General features: G+C 39.3%; 1 protein-coding gene and 1 pseudogene across 1 annotated transcript in view; both read left to right on the forward strand.

Moving 5' to 3' along the window:
- The first annotated feature begins 329 nt into the window (after positions 1 to 329).
- Positions 330 to 4,571, forward strand: LOC119426760 (annotated as a pseudogene).
- A 4,409-nt stretch (positions 4,572 to 8,980) lies between these two features.
- mrc1a (mannose receptor, C type 1a) overlaps positions 8,981 to 16,645 on the forward strand; it is a 20,214-nt gene continuing 12,549 nt past the window's right edge. Inside the window, exons 1-16 of the mRNA XM_037694333.1 lie at positions 8,981 to 9,059; positions 9,131 to 9,532; positions 10,662 to 10,835; positions 10,995 to 11,150; positions 11,240 to 11,353; positions 11,445 to 11,585; positions 11,694 to 11,873; positions 12,966 to 13,123; positions 13,200 to 13,316; positions 13,402 to 13,517; positions 13,724 to 13,872; positions 14,128 to 14,327; positions 14,418 to 14,533; positions 14,630 to 14,708; positions 14,792 to 14,936; positions 15,021 to 15,059. Of these exons, the coding sequence (XP_037550261.1) occupies positions 8,981 to 9,059; positions 9,131 to 9,532; positions 10,662 to 10,835; positions 10,995 to 11,150; positions 11,240 to 11,353; positions 11,445 to 11,585; positions 11,694 to 11,873; positions 12,966 to 13,123; positions 13,200 to 13,316; positions 13,402 to 13,517; positions 13,724 to 13,872; positions 14,128 to 14,327; positions 14,418 to 14,533; positions 14,630 to 14,708; positions 14,792 to 14,936; positions 15,021 to 15,059 (2,365 nt within the window). The remainder of the gene's footprint in view (positions 9,060 to 9,130; positions 9,533 to 10,661; positions 10,836 to 10,994; positions 11,151 to 11,239; positions 11,354 to 11,444; positions 11,586 to 11,693; positions 11,874 to 12,965; positions 13,124 to 13,199; positions 13,317 to 13,401; positions 13,518 to 13,723; positions 13,873 to 14,127; positions 14,328 to 14,417; positions 14,534 to 14,629; positions 14,709 to 14,791; positions 14,937 to 15,020; positions 15,060 to 16,645) is intronic.

The following is a 16,645-nucleotide window of genomic DNA, read 5'->3' on the forward strand; positions in this document are numbered from 1 at the left end:
TCAATATGTTTTTCATACTGTAATTCAAACTAGCCTCAAATATCAATTTTACTACAGGAGATGTTAACTCCGTTGATGTTTATGAGATAAATAACAAATATACTAAATCAAAACTTAATATTACTGTGACATCGAAACTGTTTCAGTTCAAAATGATCCCAGTTAAATTCTCAAGGATCCTTCAAGAAGCAGAGGTGGATGAACTGTTTGCATTGTCTATAAAATCAGACTAATAGGTAAGTCCCATCCCCGTCACACCAAGGTACACAATGCCTAGTGCAGTGTAAGCAGTTGGGTGAGCAGAGAGCCAGGACTGTGGTGTGTGGAAAATGCTAGTGGAGCCAGACAAAGCAGCAGACCGAGACCTGACCAGCCCTCACAGGGACAGGGGTCGCCTCACTGGGACAACAGCCCCCGTCTCCCTCCCTTCTCTCTCCGTCTGTGACCTGCAACAGGAATGGGATCGGGGAGCATGCTTAAGTTCGCCCTCTGTGAGGTGCTGCAGTTTGCAGGCCTGTGTGTGCCGCTCTTCATCGTGATGCAGAGATTCGCTGACATTGTTGCAAAGGTGAAAACATCTGCGCAGCCCCCAGGCGATGCCAGCACGGCCTACTGGCTGATCGTGGCCTCCTCCATCGCCTATGTCACCTCCACTGCTCTGGTGATCTGGGTACCCTTGAAGTATATGGTCTTTATGAAGAAGAAGTTCCTCATAGGGAGGAAGAAGTGGTAAGTGTCAGCGGAGTCAGTGATGGTAGGTCATCAGCTGAGATCCCAGCGCAGCTCTGCTTGAGATTGAACTAGCTGGTGTAAGTCTGAACTGGTCTGTGGTTGGTTTGGATAACACTTGGCTGATAAATATAATGAGCAAGTCCTGAACCTGCCTTTGTCCTGTCTGACTTGTTGTGGTTTGTCCTCTGTTTCTTCACCCCAGGAGACCTGTGGCCCTTGTATATGTGATCCTGTCCACATTACCCTGCTTCGCTTTTCTCATTGCCAGCTCTGAGGTATAACATGCTGTAGGTCATTTCTCATTTTAATTACTAGTTACATCAATGTATCTATGCTTTATCATTTTTACCCTGAAAATTAACATTTCTTGTTACAAAGTAATCAAATGTCTCGACAAAGGTGAATTTTGGCACATTAATTTGATGAGTGGAACTTGAAAGGTGATGATTTGTGAGAATCCTCTTGGTTCTCAGGGGAACCTCATGGATAAGAAGCTACTGATAAGCAGCTTGGTTCCTCTTCCTGTCCATGCTGTCAAATCATCTGTCCATGAGGCACAATTTCACTTCCTCATTGGCTGCAGCCTATGCTCCATTTGCTGTTTTATGTAGTTTTCACCAAAGTCTGATCTGACCTGTTCATCCTTTCTTATCTGCTATCTTGTCCAAAAGAAACGCAAATTCTGCTAAGATGACCAACTTGCCTGCATTGTTCAGTGTCCTGTTGGTGTGAAGTACTGACTCAGGCAAATACCAGAGCTGCAAGTGATACGATGCAGTACAGAGTTCATTACTTGTTAGTTTGAATGGGGGAATTAGGTTTTATATATTTCATGTTAAATCATTGTTTTTCCAGGTCCAAATCAACAACAACATCAAACATGATACGTTCACGGAGGTCCCCGTCTCATTAGTCTTCTTCTCGTTAATCTGCATGGATGTTGTAGAGAGGATCCGCCACTGCAGACTGACAGGACAGGGTGAGCGCAACTACAAACCAGATTCCCAAAAAGTTGGGACACTAAACAAATTGTGAATAAAAACTGAATGCAATGATGTGGAGATGGCAAATGTCAATATTTTATTCGTAATATAACATAGATGACAGATCAAAAGTTTAATCTGAGTAAATGTAACATTTAAAAATATGTTGATTCAAAATGTCACGGTGTCAACAAATTCCAAATAAGTTGGGACAAGTAGCAATAAGTGGCTGGAAAAAGGAAATTGAGCATATAACGAACAGCTGGAAGACCAATTAACACTAATTAGGTCAATTGACAACATGACTGGGTATAAGAAGAGCTTCTCAGAGTGTCAGTGTCTCTCAGAAGCCAAGATGGTAAGAGGATCACCAATTCCACCATTGTTGCGCAGAAAGATAGTGCAGCAATACCAGAATGGTGTTACCCAGCATAAAATAGCAAAGACTTTTAAGTTATAATCATCAACTGTGCATAACATCATCAAAAGATTCAGAGAATCTGGAACAATCGCTGTGCGTAAGGGTCAAGGCCGTAAAACTCTACTGGATGCTCGTGATCTCCGGGCCCTTAAACGTCACTGCACCTCAAACAGGAATGCCACTGTCAAGGAAATAACAGAATGGGCTCAGGAATACTTCCAGAAAGCATGGTCCGTGAACAAAATCCACCGTGCCATCCGCCGATGCCAGCTGAAACTCTACAGTGCAAAGAGGAAGCCATTTCTAAGCAAGCTCCACAAGCTCAGACGTTTGCACAGGGCCAGGGGTCATTTAAAATGGAGTGTGGCAAAATGGAAGACTGTTCTGTGGTCAGATGAGTCACGATTTGAAGTTCTTTATGGAACACTGAGACGCCATGTCATCCGAACCAGAGAGGACAAGGATAGCCCAAATTGTTATCAACGCTCCGTTCAGAAGCCTGCATCACTGATGGTATGGGGTTGCATGAGCGCTTGTGGCATGGGCAGCTTGCATGTCTGGAAAGGCACCATTAATGCAGAGAACTATGTTCAGGTTCTAGAACAACATATGCTCCAATCTAGACGTCATCTCTTTCAGGGAAGACCCTGCATTTTTCAACACGATAATGCCAGACCACATTCTGCAGCAATCACAACATCATGGCTACGTAGGAGAAGGATCCGGGTACTGAAATGGCCAGCCTGCAGTCCAGATCTTTCACCTATAGAGAACATTTGGCGCATCATAAAGAGGAAGGTGCGACAAAGAAGGCCCAAGACGATTGAACAGTTAGAGGTCTGTATTAGACATGAATGGGAGAGCATTCCTATTTCTAAACTTGAGAAACTGATCTCCTCTGTCCCCAGACGTCTATTGAGTGTTGTAAGAAGAAGGGGGATTTGCTGCCGCCATGAAATTTGGAAACAACAGATTTTTTCCCTTAAAATGATATATTCTCTCAGTTTAAACTTTTGATGTGATTTGTGTTCTATTCTGAATAAAATATTAGATGTTGGCACCTCCACATCATTGCATTCAGTTTTTATTCACAATTTGTTTAGTGTCCCAACTTTTTGGGAATCCGGTTTGTACTAACATGTTACAAAAATCAATCACTGACAGCGAAACAGCTTGAACTTTTCTCTGCCGACTTTCAAAGTTACCAGAATTGCAGGCGTTTGGAGGCAACTGTGAACATTTATTAAGAATAAAGTACTGGTAGAACTTCAGTATGAGTTTTTATATTTTGGTTTTGTTTCCTCTGTTCAACACAACAGTATTGGACTTTCAAAAGATATTAAGCAAGGATTTTAAAAATGTATATCAGTTCTCTAGAAACAGGATTTTCACTTGTTAAAAATTACCCAGTGTTTCTTAGAATTCCACTGAGACTTCCTTTATAAAGTTGCTATGGTAGTTAGAAAAGTGTTTGTTTCTTCTGTTGGTAACTAAATAAGGATGGTAACAACAAGGTTTAGAAAACTTCCCAACTTATCAAAAAATGGGCTTTGTAGATTTAAATTGACAGATTGTACCATGATAGCTTTGGAAAGCATGTCCTGATGATTCCAGTCCCCTTTAATTTGAGCAATGTCTATCTTAAAATGAGCCTAGCATGGATATTGGTGTGTATTTTGGGTTTCAGTGAGTTGGGAAGTGTCATAATTGCATTCCCTTTTTAATACAATATGTCTTTCCATTACTCTTTTTCAGCTAATAACATGGAAAGAGATGCAGAAATTCCCTCCACTGTCCTCACTCACGTAGAACAGATAACACCAGTATCTCCCATCAATCCAGCTGTGCCTGGGCAAGGTGTGCCCGCTCCCATGCAGCCTCGAGCAAACCAGCTCAATGACAGGAACCAGAATGGAGCGGGAGCTCGACCAGAAATCAATGGTACAGTCTCTGGGATACCAGCGACCCCTGGCAGGCCTCTCAATGTTGGGCTGAGTTCACGATCAATGAGCACTGCAGCGTATCGGATATCTCCGTACACCTACACGGGCCCTCTGAGGTTCCTGTGTGTCAGCGACGCCCGGGCTGACGTGTTTGTGGACAGCTTCATGTTTTGGATGGATACAGTGGAGATGGTGAGGGTGGCCGGACATCCTCTGGTCTACTACTCAGGCTGGGTTTTTCCCATCTACATCTTCAGCTACATGTCTTGCCTTCGTGTGGTTGTCATGCCCAACACACCCCTTCTGTCCTCTCTGGGGGTGGCCCTACAGGACTTACCCTTCTTCTTTGTGCGCATCGGCCTCATTGCCCTCTTCGGTTTTGTCACACCTATCCTCTACCTGATGAAGAACCTGTTGGTCTGTCTGGCCTTTGTCTATTTCAACTTCATGACCAAGCTGAGGGTCTTCAATACCGAGAGGATGTTCTTTTGAGACCAATGCTGCAAGGACAAACAGTGCAACACTGAAAGAGGCATTGGGACACAAAAAAAATGCCTGATGGATTTCAGAAGGTGGTTGTACCAGCTCTTTATGAGTTTGAACTTAGTATTGATAGTAAAAAAAACAACAACAAAAAACTAAAATGGGATGAACTTAAACTAGTTGTTGCATAAAATTCCTACATGTTTATCCCAGATAGCTGTCAGGTGGTCGGGTATGTACTGTGTGTCCAACTGCTATTTGATTTATTTATTATAGTATTAGTTCAGATCTTTTAAAGACAGGTTTTGTATGAATTTAATGAACAATTATTACCTTACTTGTTGTAGACAGCTCTTTGAACCACTACAATTGAGAGAAACAGGGTTTAATTCTGACAGACAAGCATCTAGTTCAAGCATGACCAAGCTCAAAGAGGCTTGGATCTTAAAACAGCTTAATTCTCCAAATTTTCATAGCGGTTCAGTCAAACACTATTTTACAAACCCAACAAGGTTCAGTCAAGCCATCTGGATGTTTTTTTATTCATTTTTTTTGCTGAGACGTTTTGTCCTTCATCCAAAGGACTTCATCAATCCGAGGAGCCACAAACAAACTGAGTCCCACAAGCAGCACACTCTATAGTGGAAAAAAAAAAGTTTGCTGGTGATAAGATGGTTTCTGAGGCCCGTCCTCTCCACCATCAACTCCTCTGAGGCAGCTATGCCTGCTTGTGGGACTCAGTTTGTTTGCGGCTTCTCAGATTGATGAAGTCCTTTGGATGAAGGATGAAACGTCTCAGCAAAAAAATAATAAATAAACCATCCAGATGACCTCACAGAACATTGTTGGATTTTTACCTGGATTATTGAGCATGAACTTAGCATTTTATGGTTATATACTTAGAATTCTGTTTTGTTTTTTTTTGTTTTTTTTGCAAATGCAAATAGCAGCAGCTAGCTGTAGCAACTGTGACATGTAATACAGAACTGATGGCAGTGTTACTGGTTTACAAAAAATAGTGATCACATGAACTACTATGACATTTTTGAGAGTGACGTTGTTTTAAGATGGCAGCAATCCACTTTGATCTTAGCCAGAACTGGACTAGTGATGAGCTTAATTTAGTCCAATTTTTTTTTCTCCAAACTAAGACTATTCAAAAAGCCATCAAGGTAAGGTATTAACACCTTTGTCTTCAAAACCCCACATCAAAATATAAAAAAAATCCTGTTAAGCTTCTCTCAAATAAAACTAATAAACTACTTTAAAATAACACACAAAAAGGGCAATATAAAATAAATTTAATTAAAACATTATATAATTGCATGACATTTCAGTAATTGAAATGTGAAATATGATCTACAGTATATTGCATACTAAAATGTTATTTTATAAGTAACTGACAGAATGGAAAAGCATTGACATTTCCATTTGTGTTAAATTAATTTTGTATTTTTTTGTTACTTAAATGTTTAAACATATTGTTTACCTTCCAGTTCCCCTCACGCTCAGCAAGAATGGCACTTTAGAACTTATTTGTGATGCCACTTGAAAGATAATTGCATATTTTTCTACCATTTTAAGGTGCAGTGAACATGTAAAGGGAAATTTGTTGTTTGTGAGAATTAATTTTCTAAGCTAAGACACATGAGAATATTTTTACGAATGTCTTGTTTATTTTGGTAATAAAAGATACGTTTTTAAAATATTTTACTTTTCTCTTGTAGTCAAATTTTTCATTTTCATAAAGGAGAATAAGGACTCCGTCAAAAACAGAGTAGAAAAAGTAGTAGCAGAACGGAGTAGAAAGTGGAAAAAACAAAATAAATCTTAAAATCTGTAAACACATATACTTTATTTTTTGGCTAAAAGGACTTCACAGACCACATATCAAATGATGAATCATTTTTCCTTGCCACTGCAAGCTCATTTTCAAATTAATGGCACTTAAATAAAAAGTTATGACCTGTTGTGTTTACAACGTTTTTAATCTTGTCTTTTAACCAAAACAACTTGAAGTTGGGTTTTTTTTATGTGTACAGTATAATATGCTTATATTTGTACCAGTTATGAGAGAGCTATACATCATCAATCTAAACTATAGCCAGTTGGTTTGTCAGGATTCTTTTCAAAATAAAAAGTTTTAGCTATTTCTAACCAGAAGTTTGTTCAATTCTAATGTCCTTATAGTCTCTGGGTGAGAAAATGTACAAATATGGTGAAATAACAAAAATACTCAAACAGAATCTCATAAACATAGTCATTTTTGTTGTGTTCTTCTGCTTGTGATCAGACATGTGGTCCTCTTATGTTCCTCATTGGCAGTTTTATAAATGTACAAACAGAAGGTCACAATCATAATTTGTTTAATATGACTTCAGATAAGAGTTTGAGGCCAGTTTTTCATTTTATTTGTACATTATCAAATGCATCTATGAGTTTTCGGTCAGTATATTTGATTAAAAATATTCAAAGATGGTGTACTGTAAACGGTCTGTAGTTTTAACAGATTGAACTTAAGGGAGTTCATACAAGGTGGCGCACAATGATAACAGCCACTCTCGCCATAAAAAAGGCACAAGGTCTTGTAAAAGTATTTTTCTATATATGCTGCAATTAGACTAAGATTTGTTGTTGAGAATCAAGATACATCTTAAGCAATCTATAGAAAAATATAGACTTGCCAGGAACCAGATGATGGAAGCTAGGTGATGGCCATGGGCCAAATAAACTGGTATCCACCTAAAACTAACAGCACACACTTAACTATCACTTTCTCATTCCTTAGATTATCAGATGGGTTATTTATGGTGCAATTACACACACAGCAAAAAGTTGGACTGTAGTTTTTTTGGATGTAACTAAACATGGCTCCAGAGCAATATCTCCAACGCAATCTTCTTCTTTTGGCGTTTTCCTTTTATAGGGTTCACCAGTGTTATCCTCCTCCATCTCACTCTGTCCTCACTCCAACTACCTCCATGTCCTCTCTAACTTCATCCATACATCTCTTCTTTGGCCTTCTTTGTCTTTTTCTTGGCAGCTGCATTTCTAACATCTTTCTACCAATATACTCACTGTCCCTCTTGACATGTCCAAACCATCTCAGTCTTGCCTCTAACTTTATCTCCCAGTTGTTCAACCTGTGCTGTACCTCTAATGATCTCATCAGAGGTTTATACTGCAGCTGAGACAGAGGTCGAGAGATGTCTACAACTCATTTCTCTTGACCTTTGTCTCAGTTGCAGTATTAACGACAGCCATGGACCAGTACAGCAGTACCACAGAGACCACAAAACAGTGAGCCACAGAGATCACCCAAAGAGGAAGTTTCTCTGCTACATGGACTTAATGAAATAAGTACACCTCCCCTCCCAGGTGTCTAATCTCTTGACATCTGGGATATTGCTCCATCAAATCAAGAAGAAAGCTTTTTCATTCTTCAGACAAGACTAATAAAATCCCACTAACACTCATCTGGATAAAATAAAGATTCATGAAAAGACATGGGACATTACTTGTGCTTTCCTTTTCATTCAACACAACAAAATCCCAGTTTAATTTAGTCATATGCTATACAGGGAACAAGTTTCCTACATAAACATAGCCAGCTTTCCTCGGTACTGTATCCATGTTCTAGCATTTCAGGGCATTTCTGGAGTTAGAAGGTCGCAGTGGTCAGGTCTTCTCCAACTTCCCCCAGCAGGAAGCAGGATTTCCTCCTGCTCTCCATTTACTGACTTGAATATTTTCTGCAACTCAACTTGAAGCATAACAGACATTGGAAAGTGGGTCCTGTCAAAAAACTGTTAGATCAGCAAAGTGCAGTAAAACTCTTAACTCACTCCTCCACACAAATTATGAACTTGTCAAGCAACTTATAATTCAGGTGGATAAATCCAACAAGGTTGAGTCGGGTCCTCTGGACGGATTCTTCTTTGTTGAAACGTTTCGTCTTTTATCCAGAAGACTTCTTCAGAGTGAAGAAGTTAGATTTGTTGAATGACATTTGATCTCTGGATTTACCTCAAGCCATTTAGTGAATGACTACAATATTTTCAATTTAAAGTCAATACTTTGATGAATTACTACTGAAAAGCATCATACAGTCTTTGTTTTTCCCCTGGAATAAAGTTTCCCTACCACATATTGGAAGCTGACATGTCTGTTTGGCAGTGAAGAAGTACTTCCTCCCCTTCATTGTCAAAAAAGTAGTGAAAGCTTGTGGAAGTCACAGATGTCTGACCAACCTTTACCCATGTGACAGGATATTATTCATCACTGTGATTAAGAGGAGAGAAAATCTAAGGCTTTGGGTCATTGTTGCACCCTGTCAAGAACCTTTACACACACCAGATCTCTGCTCTCATGACTGGAAACCTGCCTTACAGCAGCACCCACCACTGAACCCAAACAGCATGCTGAGGATGTTATCTTGGTCAAAACTTGCAGTGGTTCTTTGTCTCCTGGAAGTCCTCTGCATCACTGCTAATATAGGTAAGTTATAGACATTTTTCATATTTCTGTTTTGGACTTTCATAGCACTATAATATGTGCTTTATTTCCAGACAGTGGCATCTTCCTCATCTTTAACCAGGACCACAACAAATGCATAAAGGTAGAGAGTGCCACATCAGTAACCTTGGATCGATGTGACCCCCATGCCAAGGGGCAGCAGTTTCGATGGGCCTCTGAATCTCGCCTCCTTAGTTTGTCCCTCAAGTTGTGTTTGGGTGCTGCAGAGATAAAAGACTGGGTGAAGGTGCTCCTCTTCGAATGCGACGAGAGCAGTGTTCTTCAGCATTGGCAGTGCAGGAATGAGACCCTCTTTGGCCTTAAAGACCAGGACCTGCACCTGAACTGGGGTAACTTCAAGGAGAGGAATATAATGATCTACAAAGGTTCAGGGATATGGAGTCGCTGGAGGATATTTGGCTCTCAGGGGGACCTTTGTTCAAAGGGGTATCAAGGTAAGACTTTTGAGTCTGCAAATAACAAATCAGTATTATCTGTTGTGGCGGAAAACTGGAAATTTTTAAAGTGCTTTTAAAGTATAACGATTATGGGGGGATACATCTCTCAGCTAACAACTAAGTAAGTGAGCCTACTCAGAGCTGTAGGTTTATACTCGGACTTAAATGAAAAGTAGCAACTCTTTACTTCAAGAGGGTGAACTAGAGATTCTCAAATTAAACGTGATATTTTCTGTCAGTACGTATTTTTGCTCATATAAAATAAGTGTATTATGAAACCATGTTGGGCATACTTTATATGCCATTTCATCGTTTATAAAAGTTATGAGCATTTATGAGTGAACGTCACCGATAAGTTGAAACTTTATGTCCAACTTTGTTTGTGTGTTTTAATTTGTAGAACAAAGCATGTTTTAAATGCAGTTTAGTATATTCTGATAAAGTTATATTTCATTTTGTAATATTTGTTTATTCACTTTGAAAGTTTATGACTGACCTGAAGGTAAAGATAAATAATACTGTTCCAAACATGTTTTCTAGAAGTGCATTAAATCCATAGAATGGTCTAAACCTTTCAAAATAAATGGTCTCTACACCTTCCATCCTTGAAATGTGGACACAGGACAGAGAAATTAGGTGTTTAAAGTTAAACAAAACTGCACAAAAATTATAGGAAGTGAAACATGGAGATTTTTTCTTTGTGGGTTTTGATGCTTTCATCCTTTGTTTGTTTGTTAAATCCAATTCAATGTAAAAGCAGCTGATTAAAACATGTGTATGAGAGTACAACATTTTACTAGAACATTTTAATGAACTTAACCTGATGAAATTTTATTGACCAGAATGGTTTGATTATCCACACATCAGAAACATTTGGTATAACTGGATTCACTAACTTGTAGTTTTGACTAAAGGACTTTAAACAGTTTGAGTTCAAAACTCTAGATGCACAGAATGAAACCAACACCTTCATCTAGCATCTCCTAAGATCTCCAGACTGGATTTGTTGGTGATCCCTTCTCACCCAGAGTTAGGAAATCCCACAAGAGGTCAAATAGAAGCAATGTTAAATGAACCATGGATACTGGTCTTACTTTCTGCAACCTTATCATTTGTGTCTGCTCAGAGATTTTCACCCTAGGTGGCAATACGTTTGGAGCACCTTGTCAGTTCCCATTTAAGTTCCAGGAGAAATGGTACGCTGAATGCACAAAGGAAGGTCGCACAGATGGGCAGCTATGGTGTGCAACAGCGAGAGATTATGAAAAAGAGAAGAAGTGGGGGTTTTGTACAACTGGAGGTATGTGTGAGGAATGCAGTGTTTGACCCCATGCATCTGCTACACTCTGCAACCTTTACTTCCTTCTTTTCCCTGAATTGTGATTCAATATATTTACTAGTCGATGTGAATCTTCTCATGTGTTCTAACTTGCAAACGTGTGCATTTGTTAATATTCAGCATCGTATGGTTGGGACACAGACCCAGTCACAGGGGTTCAGTATCAGAGGAACACACAGGCAGCGCTGACGTGGCATCAGGCCAGGGTGAGCTGCCAGCAGCAGGGAGCGGACCTCCTCAGCATCGTAGAGCTACATGAACAGTCGTACATTTCAGGTACAACGCTAACCTTCTGCCTGCACCAAATCATGCTGCTTGCAATGCTTCAGGCTAATATTTGATCTTTAATTAATGTGCTTGCACAGGGCTAACAAATCAGGTGGGAAGTTCTCTGTGGATTGGGCTGAACAGTTTAGATTTTGAGAGCGGATGGCAGTGGAGCAATGGAAACCCATTCAGATATTTAAACTGGGCTCCTGGTTAGTGTTGAAATCATTTAACTAGATGCTTAATTAAAACCGGTGTAAAGAAAGTTATGTTTTTTTGACTTATTATAAATGAATCCAACAGGCCAACCATCCTCGGAGCCAGGACTCACTTGTGCAGCGTTAAATGCTGCAAAAGCCTCAAAATGGGAGAGCAGCGCCTGCAACAAAAAACTTGGTTTTATTTGTCGCAAAGGAAACTCAACGAGTCTGCCTCCTTCACCAAGTAAATATATCTACCTTTACAAAAATCTGGTTTAATTTCAAAGCTCAATTTTTTCAGTTCAAACCTTTAGCTGGACGTTTTTTTAGTTCCTTCTGTTTCTATCTGCAGGTAAAGGGCCCAGCTTTTGCCCCAGTCATTGGGTTCCTTATGGAGGAAACTGTTACTACCTGGAGAGGAATAAAAAGATGTGGAAGGATGCTCTGGCTGCGTGCCGCAAGGACGGAGCAGATTTGGCCAGCATACACAATATAGAGGAGCAGAGCTTCATCATTTCTCAGACTGGATACTGTGAGTTCACAAAAATATGGAACCTCTGACCATATTTGTCATTTTAAGAACAAAACCAAAAAGCAGATAGTCTTATCCAACAAAGCTAAGTCAGGTCCTCTGGATGGTTTATTTTTATTGAAACATTGCGTCTTTCATCCAAAAGACTTCATTAGTCCAAGGAGACACAATAATCTCAGTCTTATAGGTAGCACCGTCACATAGTGGGTCAACCATTTTGATGGTGCTCAGATGGTTTCTTAAGTCCGCCCTCTCCCCCGCTGACTCGTTTGAGGCACTCATTGCCAAAGTGGTTCAAAATATCCTGATTCATGCTCACTAATACAGGTAGAAAATCCAACAAGGTTAAGTCAGGTCCTCTGAATGGTTTCAAGACAACTAAATTGTCTTAGAAAAACATTGAAATAGCAACATTTTTACATCTTCTGCTTTGTACCTCCTAATTGAACTTAACATGCATTCTGTATTATGGATCTTTTATTTCCCTCAAAGTAACATTAAGGTGAATTACTTCATAAGAAACATTCCCTAAACTGCCTGAGACACCTTGGCAGAACAGAAAAGTCTGGATTGAATTCAGTTACTTTTGTAAATCACCTATAAGAAAACATACCTAATGCTTAATTATTGGATTATTTGACCTGCGGGAAGGAATGAGCCGCTGTCTTTCACTCTCCTCTTTTTAGTACACTGCTATAGAAAAAGTGTTGACACAAAAATTTGCAGTATTACACATCACTTTGTTACGTTAATATTGAAGAAGACACTAAACTCAGTCTGAAACATTTAGAATTAGCATCCCTTTTGTAAATGCTAACCAGAACCTGGCTTTTTAATATCAATGTTTTGTCCATAACTTGTTCTTAAATGCATTAGAAGTTTATTAGCCTAAAAAAAAGCAGCTGAGGAGTGCTGCAGTTTAAAGCAATACATTTCCATACAGGCAACTCTTTTACATTGGTTTCATATATTGATGCTATTAAAAATACACATTGTTTAAAGCCAAAAATAAAGAAAAAAAGAGTGATCTAAAAGATTAAACTATATCTACTGTACAACTTTTTTCTTATTTATCTGTATTTCACACTTCAGCAAAGACAGATGTGCTCTGGATTGGTCTGAATGATCAGAGGAACCAGATGCTGTTTGAATGGTCCGATCACTCCCACGTCACCTTTACCCAGTGGCAGAGTGATGAGCCTTCTCACGCCATCAACCACCAAGAAGACTGTGTCCTCATTCGGGGAAAGGTAACAACCATTATTATTCTAATGTAAAAGTACAATTTATTTGCAGCTACTAAAACTCTGTAAATCTCTCCTACAGGATGGAAAGTGGGCAGATCACACGTGTGAAAGGATGTATGGGTATATCTGTAAGAAGAAAGGCTCCACAAAACCAGCTGAAGGTGCTCAAGAGGAGGTCAACCCAGGATGCAAGCTTGTGAGTTTAGTGCTTTCTTGTCAATAACACTGGATTATAAAACATAGCATCAGCTTAAGTGCATCACAGTGCATTTGTTTCTCAGGGCTTTGCCAGATTTGGCTCATACTGTTATAAGATTGGAGCAGAAACCAAAACTTTTGAAGAAGCAAAACGAGCATGCTCAGAAGTTGGAGCTAACCTTGTGGATGTGGCGGATAGGTATTGATTAATATTTATCTTGTTATCTTAACTTGTGACTCAAGATTTTGTGTACAACCAAAATAAGTGTTATAGTTTCTGTCTTTTTTGTTTTGCATGCAAAATATAACACTTTTTAAAATTAATGTACCAAAAAAAAAAGATCAACCAGAATACACCCGAGGTTTTGTCCTGAAATAATGTAAAGTTTTTACATTTTTATTCAGATATGAGAATGCTTTTCTCGTCAGTTTGGTGGGACTGAGACCAGAGAAGTATTTTTGGACAGGTTTTTCCAACATGGAAGACAAACATACCTTTGAATGGACAACGAAAAGAAAAGTCACTTTCACTCATTTCAATGTGGGCATGCCAGGTAGAGCAAATGTTCTTACTCTTTATTTGGAGTTAAATAAAACGTAGTAGTATTAAAGTAAATTTATACATCACTTTTTTTTCCTTTATCTTGAACAGAAAGCTACTAGTTACAAATTTTGAAGTTTTTTAAAAATTGTCCCTCTTTATTTAATCTAAAATCTCATTCCTTTGACAATCGTTGCCTTAATTAACTGGAATCTTTGTGGGTTTTTTTTTTTTGTTCTCTTCTGTATCCTGATACATTCACCAAAAGCCAGAAAACAAGGATGTGTTGCCATGACAACCGGGATTTTTGCTGGCTTATGGGATGTAGTCAGCTGCAGCAGTAAAGAGAAGTATATTTGCAAGAAGCTGGCTGAGGGTGCACCAATGACCACAGTTCCCCCTATCACCCCAGCCCTGAGCTGTGCTTCTGGATGGACCCCCATTGCCGAAAGGAATACTTGTTACAAAGTAGGAGAACAAACTAAGGTCATTTGTGAAATTAGTGTTGTTTTAAAACTTGCAAACTAAACATATCTATTTATTTCACTTGTTTTAAAGATTTACACCAAAATGAAAGAACAACAGAAAAATTGGCAGGAAGCACAGGACTTCTGTAAGGTCATAGGTGGAGACCTGATGAGCATACACAGTATGACGGACCTTAAAACTTTACCGTATGCTAGCTTATACTAACATTGTGTACATGTCAAAGCTCATACCAGACATTTCAAGTGATCATAGTAATCTTTTGCTTTCTACTCATTTTGAAGAATGTTTGGCTCCAATGTCTGGATAGGCCTCAGACTAAAGGGTGCCAACGAAGGTTATGTTTGGAGTGATGACTCACCTGTACGTAATATCTCTTCAAAATTTGCTTCCTGACATTATAAACCATGGCCTAATCCTGTATCTTTCAAAAAACTCTGGCCTAGTTTGGCTTTGAGAACTGGGGCTTTGGAGAACCAAACAACTACAACGACAACGAACATTGTGCAGAAATGAAGTTTTCCTATGGACGTCATTGGAATGATATATTCTGCGAGAACTATAACGACTGGATCTGCCAGATACGAAAAGGTAAAAGTTCAGTCAGAGTGGTGATAATATGCTTTTACTTTTAGTTTAGATTTCCTTTGATGATGTTTTTTTTTATATTTTCAGGTGTGACTCCCAAACCTGAGCCAGCTATAACTGTTGAAGGTATGTTTTAAGCAGTGGCTTGGTATTTATTTATTTTTAATTTAATCTGTGAAAAGAACAATATTAAAAAAATGAACTATAAACATACAGTAATCCCTCGATACTTCGCAGTTCGACTTTTGCGGACTCACTCTTTCGCGGGTTTTCAACGTAAGATTGTACACAACACACGATTGGCAATGGAGAAAGACAGACATCGCCCCCACCCCTCCTTTCTCATTCTGAGGCTGTTTGTCACAGCAGAGCAGAGACACACAACAGGCGAGAGCACAACCTGTTGTGTGTTTCTGCTCTGCTGTGACAAACAGCCTCAGAAAGAGAAAGGAGGGGGTGGGGTGGGGTGGGGTCTGTCTGTCCCCATTGCTACTGCTCAGGGAGCAGGGATGAACAGATCAGATGAACAAATGTAGAATATCAGAGAAAATGGTTGGGTGGAAAAATAAGAGTGAATCAGTTTTTAAAAAGAGAGTGGCTGAGTGGGCCAGGCCACCGGGAAATATCCTGGTACTCCCGATGGCCAGTCCACCCCATGACTGGCTAATTAACTGCATCAGTCTGTCTGCTCTCTTTCGCTGTGCTCTTTTAGAGCATCAGAGAGTTTAGAACAGGGCTGTTCAGCACAACTTCTCAGGGGGCCACAGTTACTGAATGCCAGCAGCTCAAGTGCCGGACATCCAGCAATTAAAGTCATTATGTAAATAAACCAAGTTTAAATCACCTGTGGGCCTAAATCACCTGTGGGCTGGAAGTGGCCTGCAGGCCACCAGTTGAATAGCCCTGGTTTAGAACATTGTTAAGGACATTGCAAAAGTGTGGGAAGAGTTTATAAAACCTTAAAATATAAATACTAAAATAAATATAACATCCCTACTTTGCAGATTTTCACCCTCAATTATTGGGTTACAATTGGGGTTACATTCCAGACATGCCCGCGATAATTGAGGGACTACTGTACATAAAAATATTAATCACTACAGGAAATTTGATTTATGTGATATAATTGTAGTAAAAATAGCAAAGTAAATATAATTATAATACTAAAAAAAATACTAAAAACTTTAGGGGTGACTGTGGCTGAGTGGTTAGAGCAGTCGTCCTCCAATGCAAGAGTTGGGGGTACGAATCCACCAGCAGTCACATGCCGAAGTGTCCCTGGGCAAGACACTGAACCCCTCACTGCCTCCGATATGTGTCCCATCAGTGTATGAATGTGATAAAGCTCTGATTAGTCTCTTTAAAATGATTTGTTCAATTAGCTTTGTAGAGATCTAGTAGAGTGCTGTATGAATGGGTAAATGAGGGCACAGATTGTAGTGTAAAGCGCTTTGAGTATCTCAATAAGATAGAAAGGCGCTATATAAGTACAGTCTATTTAATAATCTTTATAATTTTTTTGTAAATGGTAAATGGACTGTGCTTGGACTATGTGGACTAAATGGACTAGCGCCTTTCTATCTACTCAAGTGATTTACTTTACAACCTGTGCCCTCATTTATCCATTCATACAGCACTCTACTAGATCTTTACAAAGCTAATCTGAATTAGTAAAGACTAATGCTTTAGATCATTCATAGACCAATGGGACA

Source organism: Nematolebias whitei, chromosome 20 (genome assembly GCF_014905685.2).
Source record: "Nematolebias whitei isolate Nwh7 chromosome 20, NemWhi1, whole genome shotgun sequence".
Taxonomy (NCBI): Eukaryota; Metazoa; Chordata; class Actinopteri; order Cyprinodontiformes; family Rivulidae; genus Nematolebias; species Nematolebias whitei.